This window comes from Zootermopsis nevadensis, unplaced genomic scaffold (genome assembly GCF_977971745.1).
Source record: "Zootermopsis nevadensis isolate Lab colony 2312 unplaced genomic scaffold, Znev_1.0 Znev_ptg000011l, whole genome shotgun sequence".
Classification (NCBI taxonomy): domain Eukaryota; kingdom Metazoa; phylum Arthropoda; class Insecta; order Blattodea; family Termopsidae; genus Zootermopsis; species Zootermopsis nevadensis.
The window spans coordinates 2,165,128-2,177,140 of NW_028259143.1; the positions used below are offsets into that span (position 1 = coordinate 2,165,128).

The 12,013-nt window shown below is 39.6% G+C and overlaps 2 protein-coding genes across 7 annotated transcripts in view; one reads left to right on the plus strand and one right to left on the minus strand.

The window, feature by feature from the left end:
* LOC110839597 (ATP-binding cassette sub-family G member 1) overlaps positions 1-10,152 on the plus strand; it is a 48,053-nt gene extending 37,901 nt beyond the window's left edge. For all 5 annotated transcript variants that reach the window (XM_022083962.2, XM_087347073.1, XM_087347072.1 and 2 more), the window contains 6 exons: positions 995-1,132; positions 1,341-1,507; positions 3,095-3,263; positions 3,996-4,096; positions 4,285-4,440; positions 6,555-10,152. In XM_022083962.2, coding sequence (XP_021939654.1) covers positions 995-1,132; positions 1,341-1,507; positions 3,095-3,263; positions 3,996-4,096; positions 4,285-4,440; positions 6,555-6,893 — 1,070 coding nt within the window. In that variant the 3' untranslated portion in view covers positions 6,894-10,152. The remainder of the gene's footprint in view (positions 1-994; positions 1,133-1,340; positions 1,508-3,094; positions 3,264-3,995; positions 4,097-4,284; positions 4,441-6,554) is intronic.
* The window catches only part of Trim9 (E3 ubiquitin-protein ligase Trim9), a 260,942-nt gene that overhangs the window by 54,402 nt on the left and 194,527 nt on the right, over positions 1-12,013 (minus strand). The window lies entirely within an intron of this gene.

Genomic DNA, 12,013 nt, shown 5'->3' on the forward strand with positions numbered 1-12,013 from the left:
CAGGACAACTGGGGTTGAAACCTCGCAGGGGCAAATGATTTTTCTTTTAACCTTCTGAATTTAGGCCAGGTCTGGGCACTGGGGGGTCTTTTCCCTGGTGGTAAAGCATGATCGAGGCGTGATGTAGACCACACCCCTATCTGGTGATGACGTCAAGAATTAGTAGGAGCTGTAACTCCCTTCTCCTAGGTCAGGGGTGGGGAACATTTTCGTGTTGGAAGGCCGCATTCAAGAAACTTCAATTAGATATACTCAAAAGTGTACATTATTTTGTAAAAATCTAACTACTATGTACTTATATATTATTTAAATCTTGTCCGTCTAATCACAATAAACTCTTATTAAATATTAAAATATTACAATAATTAACATTTAAAATATTTATCGATAAAGAACATCATTTAATATTTTAAATATTTTAAATGTTAATTATTGTAATATTTTAATATTTAATAAGAGTTTATTGTGATTAGACGGACAAGATTTAAATAATATATATTTATTATATCACAATATGACGCAACTTTACCATCTCATACTATGTACTTAATAATATCAAAAAACGAAAACTATTTGTTAATTTTAAAGTTAACTAACCTTTTAATGACTTTGTTGTGTCTGATTTTTGTTGGAAAGCATTTGAATATTTGGTTGCAGCACGTGTTAATAAAAATAAAAGGATTTGTTCTGTAAAATTTGGATTCAGTTTAAAGGCCGCACTTAAGGACCTAGAAGGCCACATGTGGCCTTAGGGCCGCAGGTTCCCCACCCCTGTTCTATATACTTCAAAGGCACGTAGCAGTCCTTAAGTACAGCCTGGAGATGCCATTACAAATAAACATAATTACGCAATGTTGTCAAAGAGATGTTACACATCACACTGATTATGGAGGCAGCAAGTACCTCTGAAATTATTCTGCCAGACTTAATGGTGTTGTACCAAATTTTTATTGCTGTATTTTGGTATCACGTGGTGACTGTCTTTGCTTTACAGTAATTGAAGTGGCGATTGGAGAGTACGACGCGGACGTTACGGTCCTGGTGGCGGAAGCTGCAAAGAGTGTTGGCGAGCGGCGGAAGTTGCCTAAGATCATAACTGGAGCAAATGAAGAAGTTATTGAAACTATTTCTGGTAAGTGGCGGAGGCCGATTAATATCCGCCCACACACACTGCGTGATGTGCGTCAGAGAATGTAATTTTGGTCACCGCCTTAAAAAGTTCACCAGTTGTCTAATTTCCCCACTAATAAACAATATTATACCAAACTTATATATATATATATATATATATATATATATATATATATATATTTAGATTGTTATTATTTCTGTTCTTGTAGAAACGACCGCGGATTGTCGGCAACCACCTCTGCAGTTGGCAAGTCTGGCGAGCAGCGAGGACTCGTCTATTCATGAGATTTGCGAACAATCCCCAGTTTCAGCGTCGCTCTTTGCTCAGTTCTCATTGCTGTATTACAGGAATCTAATGGTACTCTGTAGAAATTATGTAAGTAAAGATCTTCTTTTGTTTGATAAACTACGTGCCATTTTCCGTATTGTACGAGGTGCGATCGGAAAGTTTCAAGACTGCGCCTATAAAAACCCGTACACTTATCTCAGGTATTAAATTCATCCATCACCCTCGAAGTAGATCCCCTGGGAGTGAACACAACGATCCCAGCGCCGCTGCCAAGCCTGGAAGCATCCCTGGAAATCTTTCTTTGTCAGCCTGTCAAGCACCATCTGCGATTCTGCCTGAATCTCTTCTATCGTCTCAAATCTCCTTCCCTTTAGCTGAATTTTCATCTTTGGGAAGAGGAAGAAGTCACACGGAGCTTAGAAAGAAAGTTGGGGTCGGTTCTTGCAAGATCTTTGAGCTCCTGACAAACGAGAAGTCGATTCTGCTTCTGGTCCTCAGACAGGATGCGTCGCATGTGGAGTTCTTCCTTTAGAATCAGCTGACAGGTCCCATAGCCTATCCCAACAATGTCGCACAAGTCGTTGATGGTACGACGTCGATCTTCGTGAATGGCCTGCCGAATCTTCGTAACATTTTCGGGCGTTGTGCTCGAAGATGGTCGTCCAGAACGCTCGTCATCATCGACAGAGGTTCGGCCATTTTTAAAACGTGAATGCCACACAAAAGTTTGTGCACGACCCATTGCGGACTCCCCAAATGCTTGCTTTAGCATTTCATAGGTTTCCGTAGCCGTTTTGGCGAGTCTTTGGCAAAATTTGATGCACACGCCATTCCGAAATCGCAGGAGGGTCGGTGTAATGCACTACCAAAACGCCCGTAACTAAGAAACAAATGCTAATTCGATGATGCCGGCTGGCACACTGATTCACTATGAATGTAGGCCGCACCCCCTAGCGGCAGAAGCTCGTACTACATCCGGTTCGCCCGCTATTGACACAGTCTTGAAACTTTCCGATCGCACCTCTTATGCTTCAATGTACAGTCTGAATCCAGTTAAACCTTAAAAAAAAGTGGTAATTATATGCACCTTTTGCTGAAACAATCACAGACGGTATTTATGGCTTTAATATGATTTTCAGAACAGAAGAAAAAAATATTTCCCTGAACGGCGTTAACCGAGTCAATTTGGAACGGATACGTGTTTTTCCATTGCTGTAGGAAATGAATTATTTTCATAGGGTCAATCGGTCAAATACGAAGTAAACACTGATTTTTAGACTTTATTGGAACGTTATTCTGCGCGTCGTCCAATATCCGAGGTAGGATCCGTGCAGGCGCTACAAAAAAAAAATTACCTCGGAGAATGGACGACGTCCAATATGATGTTTGTATAATGAAACAAACATTAGAAAAAATCTGATTATCTTATATGGAAGAACAGACTATAGTATCTCTAAGTTCACATGTCCGTCCGTACCTGCCCCAAACGACAACGTCCGAACACAATGACGGATTTTTAATAAAACTGGTACGAATATCGTGCCGTCACGGGCCTCTCGACATCTGTACCTTTTTAATATCCTGCTAGTAATAACGGCAGCCATACAAATTAATATGATTTAAGTATTAAGATGTCGGTGGATGAGGGTCTGTAAAATTTGCATTTAATTCCAGAAACACTTTATGATACGCATTGGGGCTCACTTGGTTATTGGACTGGTATTTGGATTCCTGTATCGAGGAGTGGGTTCAAAGGCCGACGCAGTGTTCGCCAACTACGTCTATCTGTACGGTACTACTCTGTTCCTCGTGTACACTGGCACGATGGCGGTCACTGTTTCATGTAAGTCAGCAGCTTCTAGAACGCTAACATAATTCACTCTCCCAAGTATTGACGACGAACATAATTTCTTGAGTTTAAGGTTTACATGCGTCATGTTTGTGTTTTTTGATTAAAATATATAATAAAATTCAGGTCAATACACAAAACTTGATTTAGATGTTAAAATTTAAAATTTAAATGTTAAAATTTAAAATTATACACGAAACCAGTCCATGAACAGACAGTCAACCCGAGCAGACGTGATACACCACACAACACGACTTATGGTATGTTATTGAGTTCTTACTGTTACAATATAGTTCATATTCCAAAACTTATTTGCATATAAAATAAATAACTCCCAAATTTTATTACATTTATTTACAGAATAATCAAAACAAACATAAGATGCGTAAAACGGGAGGATCAGCGGAACACATGCTACAATAATGAATATATTGAAAGACATGCATTAAAATATAAAATAGTTTTAAAAGACAACACCTGAAGATGATATATTACATCGAAACATGTTGTGAAGTGAATGAAAGCGCTCTAATGTAACATCCTTATAGTGATGAATGGCGCAAATTTAAATTTTAAATTTTAACATTTAAATCAAGTTTTGTGTATTGACCTGAATTTTATTATATATTTTAATAATTTCTTGAGTAACTAACCGAGTTCTGAAGTTCGAGAGTTCCTCGCTCTGTTATTAAAATTACAGATTCGTCATTTTTTTTTTCTGTACAGTTCCACTGGAGATGAACACGCTCAAGAAAGAATACTTCAATAACTGGTATTCGCTGGTGCCTTGTTTCTTAGCCGTGATACTGGTAGAGATACCAATCCAGGTAAGAACTAATTATTATACGAGCGCGAAAACTGCGTGGCGAGATCATACGATGGTTAATATTTAATTTTTTGCTAGAACAAATAATTTAAAAATAAATAAATCAAATGTCATTAAATTATCGCAAACATTTCTCGTCGAAATAGGAACCCATTTTATGATATCCGTAAATGAAATTCTTATTTCCAGATCTTGGGTTCCTTCATTTACATCGCAGTCAGCTACGCTTACACGGAACAGCCGTGGGAGGAATACAGAATCCTTCTCTTCCTCATGGTGTGTGTTACAGTGACGCTCACCGCTCAAGCTGCTGGGTTCTTTATCGGTGTCATAGCGCCACTGAAGGTGAGTGGCGAGAGATATCGGTTGTAGAACCTGCGATTACTATTGGCAATAGTGCAATTGTTCTCGGACTTCCCTGATTCACGGACAGATGCTGGTGACCGCTACGCGGCGTCGCATTGTACAGTACAAATATTCATTTACAAAAATATTTATTACTAGGATTCTAAATATGGTTTAAAACATAAAATTTAATGCCTTGACACGGTATTAAAATTAAAAAGAGACATCATAATCACATTCTACGAGGGTCGCTCATTAAGTAATGCCCCACATTTTTTTCCTCAGAATATATTTATTCAAGATGGCTGAAATTTAGTGACAATATAAATCAATGTTTCCTTTACACATACTATTTTTCCACATAGTCCCCATCAACTTGTACGGTTTTACGCCAGCGTGGAACAAGTGCATGCATGCCTTGCCGGTACCAGCTCTTGTCCTGTGCACGTAGCCATGTCCTCACTGCTTGAATTACGCTCTCGTCATCTTCAAACCTTGTTCCGCGGATAACATCTTTGAGTGGCCCAAAGAGATGGAAGTCGGAGGGTGGATGGGGCAGCACCGTCCAACCCAATTTGGTGATTTCTTCCCGGGTTCTCGGACTTGTGTGAGGGCGTGCATTGTCGTGCAGGAGCAAAATTTCTGCTGGATGCTTGTGAGGCCGAACTCGTCGGAAACGCTTCTTGAGGGTTTCAGGGTCCTGATGTACGCGTTTGAATTGATGGTCGCACCTCTTGGCATCACATCCACAAGAATGACCCCATCACTGTCCCAAAAGACAGTCATCATGACTTTTCCGGCGGAGGGAGTTGTCTTGAATTTCTTCTTTCTCGGTGATTGAGGATGATGCCAATCCATTGACTGCCTTTTTGTCTCCCGCTCAAAGTGGTGTATCCAGGTTTCGTCACCTGTAATGATCCCTCAGCATCAAAACACTCCAACAATTCAGAAGAAATTGTTTTCCTTTGAATCCTGTGGTCTGCTGTGAGACTTCGTGGAACCCATCTTGCGCACACCTTCGAATATGCAAGAGCCCGGATAATTGCAATTACACTTCCATTGCTGACTGAAAGCTGTTGGGCCAATTGTCGAGTTGTGATGCGCCGATCCTCACGAATAATGGCATCCGCGCGGTTCAACATGTCTGGAGTGGTGGCTGTGGCAGGACGCCCAGAGCGCGGCAGATCACGGAGCTCGGTTTCTTCACTTCCTGAAGCTTTAACTCTCTTAGCCCAGCGACCAACGGTGCTCCTATCGACTGCACAGCTTCCATACACAGCACACAAACGTTTATGAATGTTCACCACAGTTTCTTTTTCAGCAAAAAAGAATTCAATTACAGCTCGTTGCTTGTAACGAGAGTCGTTCACAGACGCCATTTTAACAGTTCACTACAGCTCCGCCATCGGTTGGATTCATTTGAAACTCCGTACACGAACGCGAGAAACATCAAATCTCAAGCATGTAAAAGTACACTTTTCTATCTTCATTATTGGCTGAGAAAAAAAATGTGGGGCATTATTTAATGAGCGACCCTCGTACTTGAATATTTTAAATTCAAAAAATTATGCAAGAGAGAAATTAAAACTATTTAGTACTGAAAATAAGACAAAATATAAAAGAGGAATTTTCATATTGTGATTACGACTATATGCGCACGTACGTGTTTGTGTCGTGTACTGTTGTATGAAACGAGCAAGGAAAAATTAATTTTTAAGATGCACATTCACACATAATTTTACAGGACAGTTTGTGGACGCGGGTCCGCAGTGGCCACTGGGACCTTGGGTTCGAATCCCACTCAAGCCATGGATGTCTGTCCGCGTCTTTCTGCGTCGTGCTGTCCTGTGTACGGGTAGAGGCCTCGCGACGGGCCGATCCCCCGTCCGAGGAGTCCTAGATCGAGCCAACGAAAAAGTTGGGACCCGCGGTGCTCGGGCACTTGAAGAACGTGTCGTTCCCATTATCCTCAGTTTGTGGACTGATAAACATTTGTGAACTTCTGCGTTACAAGAAAGAAATGCAAGTCTGCATTAATTTTAAACGTGCAAACTCTTAAGATTATGATATATATATATATATATATATATATATATATATATTTCTTTTTCCAGATTGCCGTGTTTTTGAGCCCCACGATTGCGGTGCTGCTGTCAACTTTTGGTTTTAATATCTTTCACCATGACATCCCGAGCTACTTTCTGTGGATGTATCACATCAGTTACTTCCGGGCTGCGTTTCACAGTCTCGTGGTGTCCATGTATGGCCAGAACAGAACCACCTTGCCTTGTGAACAGTTATACTGCCATTATAAATATCCTGAAAAATTCCTTTACGAGATGGACATTCGTGACGTCGACATAAGTGATAACACGATTTACGTCAGTACCGTTGGCTTACTGTTGCACGTGTGTACACTTCTAGCCATTTGGTTTAAACTAATCAGAAGGTAAGAAGAATTGTTTCTGTAGAGATTCAAAGTTTTTACTCCCACAAGACAGAAGTTACTGCATTCTACTGATGAAAATTTCATTGAACGTCGATCATTCTACAAGTGTCGCTTACATTTATGACTAAAACAGATGATTTCTGGTTTCCGTGCTGATTCGGTACTCATACAGATCCTATTTTGGGGTGAAACTTTAGATTTGAATTGTACTGATGATATTTTGGAGACTATTAATATCTCCATCTGCGGTAACACTGGCATACTCTTATATTAAAAGTCTACTTGTCAGTGGGTACCACCCCATTTGATCTGTCGAGTGATATTCAATAAACATTGAAACAGAAACATGTAATTTTAGGCTTGGGGCCACACGGCCGTACAAAGTACGTCCGTTGTAACGCACATCGTCCGTCATAGAATTATGAAGGGGCGAGACCGCAGAACGCGACGGCTTCTTCCGGCTCTGTTGGGGCAACTGACGCATCACACTGGGCTCGTGTGGTGTCCTCGCCCACGTCCGTTGCGACGGACGTACTTTGTACGGTCGTGTGGCCAGGGTCTTAAAGGAATGATCTCTTTATATAACCGGCGCGATCGATGTGTGCCTGTGGGGAAGGGTTTCGGAAGGAGAGGAATAATAATAAAAAAAATTAGCCTTACTAGGGCTACATAAAATTGAAAGAGATAGAAAAACAGAATCCACACTAGCGAGTCAGTATTATTTATTCATAATAACAGTTTCACCTTAAAAAATAATCTTCGCAACTCGGTAGTTTGCTATTCTCTATTCATTTCAAAATATTTGTGGAGTAACACAAGTTTTATGGCTCCCATACTTATGTCGCATAGACGCAATATTTTTGTGCTGTTCTCTGAATTTGTTAACAGTTCCAAAATTTTATAAGAAATTTAAAGATGCCGACAATTATATTCAGGTTTGATTAGTTTTTTATTACTGATCAATTTTCAAATATACAGCATGCATTCATTCAGTTAACGATCAACTTTCTCAGTATGTGCCTCAGCCCAAAGATTTTTCATATTATGCGGTTCAGTTAACAACTAGTCAAGTTTTCTAATAGCGTGCTATGAGTAATTAACACGGCAATCGACCGTACCAGATGCTCCATAAACGGGGTTACACATGAATCAGCGAAACAGTATTTTGGTACTGTCCGCATGTGTAACATTAACACTTAATATTTTGTTACACATTCTACGCGAGTGACTGTAGTGTTGTAGTTTTAGAGAATTTATACTTTGAACGCAGTGGAACCTTTATAATTTTTTTTTTAATTCAGTAATGCGGCCAAACTTGTAGACCCGTGTTTTGGGTGTCGGAATATCGAGTCAAAAATTACGACCGGATACCCGTAATTCAGAATTAATACCACTTTAGTCCGAAGTCGATGTAAAAACTTTGTAATCGTATTTAAACATTTTTTGAAAATTGTTTTCTGTTCCTTAACTTTTAGGTATTACTCCCCTTTAACCTGGCACGAGAAGTACTCATTTCTGTAAATAATTTCATTGGGTTCCTGCCCCTATAAACCACTGCGTGGGGTACGCAGAAGGCCGCTAACAATTTGCTTTAGAAAAATTAAGGTTCTACTGTCAATACATTCATGTAAAGGCTACGTGCAATTGAAGGAAATGGCATTGCAGATGCTTGAGCAAAAATAATGTTCCTGTAACTGAAGATGTGAGACATTGAAGTTTAATTTTTTTTGGTATTCGTACTATTTTTGTAAAATACGTGATTTAGTTTAAATCAATCGTGTAATTAATCTGTGTTAGAGAACTATCTTAGTAATTTCATTATGTAGATAGCGCTGATAGTTTTGTGTTTCAGGCTTCTTTGTAATGAGACAGTTTTTTAAAAGGTACTCAGAAAATTTGAGTACGTGTGGTTTTTCAACTGGAATTTGAAACTTTGACGCTATATTAAGGTGTGCATTTCAATCAAAAACTATTTTTTTATTCTAAAATAGGCCAGTATGCATCATTACTTCTATCGAAAAGCACCAAATACTTTTCAGAACACGTCTACAGAAATTACTTTTAAACGTATTTATAACATAATTCTTGCCTACGTATGTCTTTTTATGCGTTGCGTGGAAACCGTGCGAAATCAACAAAAAATGTGTTTGAAGAAGTCGCGTCGTCTGAAAGCCAAACCCACTGACGGACTGGCCGCAATTACCGGGAGGCAAATGAACTTAAAAACTGTGTTTCAGACTGAAATATTTGAACCCCCTATTTACGTAAGGACACAAATTCTTATTGTATTTTATAAATATTCGTCAGATTTAAAAATGCCTCAGATACAGACTATTCTGTGATAATATTTTAATGTTGCGTTACATATTCTTTTGTGCAGTGCGCAAGATTCGCTTATAGATTTTTTGAACATGCTTATTTCCGTTTTTCTTCAAAACTGACATTATTCGACTTGAATCCTGCGTGCCTATTTACTTGTCAGATTTTTGTCTTAACGTAGGAGCCATTGCACAGCTTACGTTACGTTACTTAATATTACTTTTGACGAAACATTACAAAGTGAGCTGCATGCATGTGAATTTACAAGAATTCTATTATGTACATAAATACTGCATATTCATACTTATGTAGTAGCACCAGTATAAATACTATCTTGAGGATAAATTCAAAGATTATGGTAGACGTTAGAAAACAGATTCGGAATACTCGACACATGGATAATTCGAGTCGAGTGCCAGATAAAATGTATTAGCAGTCTGTGATTATATAATTCAACACTTATTTAAAACAAATTAGTCTTTGTTAAAATGTTACGTTTGCATGTAGTTTGTAGTATAAATATCTGGACCGTAAATGCGTGTTATTTCTTTATATTTTTATTCAGTGTCTTACGAAGTTCATTCCAATACTACGCAAGAATTATAAACATATAAATGTACATAAGCCGGTCACAGTGGCCGCGCGGTCTGAGGCGTGGGCCTTATGTCGCTTGGTCGCTGGGACCGTGGGTTCGAATCCCACTCAAGCCATGGATGTCTGTCCGCGTTGTCCTGTGTACAGGTAGAGGCCTTGCGACGACCCGATCACTCATCCAAGGAGTCCTACCATATTTCTAACAGATCAAGAAACCTCCTAAAATGGAGGCCCGTATGCTCCACATAGGAGCGAAAAGTGTATAAAAACACATAACCTCATTTGTATGTAATACATATATGATACGATTATGTATGCATTCTTTAAATGTAGTAAAAATAATTACAATACTGTGCATTTATAATATATCAGTCAACTGATTTAAACATTAATCATATAATTATTATAATTTTTGATATATTATTAAAAAGGTTGTAAATGAAGCATTATGAACGTGTAATAAAGGAATATCACGAAAGATAACCAAGAATCTTATCAAAATCGTAAGATCTCGGTATGAATGAAGGGAAAGATTTGCAAATGTAATGAAATTTACGCACATGGAAGACGACTTTCCTATAAATTTATAAAAATTTTAAGTGCATCTGAAGAAGATAAGATTAACCTTACCCAACATAACTTAAACCATACGATATTATTATCATGACGACGAAATATTCTGAATATAGCGAAAATAAGCCTTTGGTTAATGCGATACGATTCGGGAAACCCAGTGTCGTGACGACAACACAAGATTCTAAATAAAAACAAAGACGAGCATCAGGACGACACACAACATGGCCGAGCGTCACAAGGTAGTTTATGACAACCCGATGCTGACTGATCGGCACAACTCCAAAAAAACTTGTCTCGGGTTCGAATCTCGGTGAGAATGGTTTTTGAAGTTCTGAAACTAATGGCGCCAGGAGCAATATTATTTGTTTCGGCGACGAGATAACAGGAACAGAGGTCAAAAATGCGAAAGCTGTTCCGGGTTCGAGTACCGGTAAAGATGTTTTCTGTGAAGATATCCGTCTTCTGGGTTATCGCCCTGATGACGGAGGCAGTATGACCTCTGAAACGTTGGTTAACATCGACCAGACCACACAGCGCAACAACCCAGAAGACGGAAATCTTCATACTCTGATGACGGAGGCAGTATGACCTCTGAAACGTTGCTAAACATCGACCAGACTACACAGCGCAAGAACCCAGAAGACAGAAATCTTCATACTCTGATGACGGAGGCAGTATGACCTCTGAAACGTTGGTAAACATCGACCAGACTACACAGCGCAACAACCCAGAAGACAGAAATCTTCATACTCATCGCCCTGATGACGGAGACAGTATGACCTCCGAAACGTTGGTAAACATCGACCAGACTACACAGCGCAACAACCCAGAAGACAGAAATCTTCATACTCATCGCCCTGATGACGGAGGCAGTATGACCTCCGAAACGTTGGTAAACATCTACCAGACTACACAGCGCAACAACCCAGAAGACAGAAATCTTCATACTCATCGCCCTGATGACGGAGGCAGTATGACCTCCGAAACGTTGGTTAACATCGACCAGACTACACAGCGCAACAACCCAGAAGACAGAAATCTTCATACTCATCGCCCTGATGACGGAGACAGTATGACCTCCGAAACGTTGGTAAACATCGACCAGACTACACAGCGCAACAACCCAGAAGACAGAAATCTTCATACTCATCGCCCTGATGACGGAGGCAGTATGACCTCTGAAACGTTGGTAAACATCTACCAGACTATTCAGCGCAACAACCCAGAAGACAGAAATCTTCATACTCATCGCCCTGATGACGGAGGCAGTATGACCTCTGAAACGTTGGTTAACATCGACCATACTACACAGCGCAACAACCCAGAAGACGGATATCTTCATACTCACCGCTGTGAGAACCTCAAGTCTTACATGTTTTCTGTGCCTTGGAAACTAATTGGTGCAGAACAACATAGTCATTTGATGTGTTCCTTTCATGAAATACTTGAAACATATTCAATTCCATCACAATAGATCTTCACTGAAAATTGTAAAAAAAAATCAATCTTCAGTCCGTATCAATCCCACTTTACATGAACCTCAAATATGACGACATCGAAGACTTCGTATTTCAGCTGACTGGCACACGTTTAGCGAATCCCTTTCTGACGTGGAAGAGAGAGAGACGATTTCGA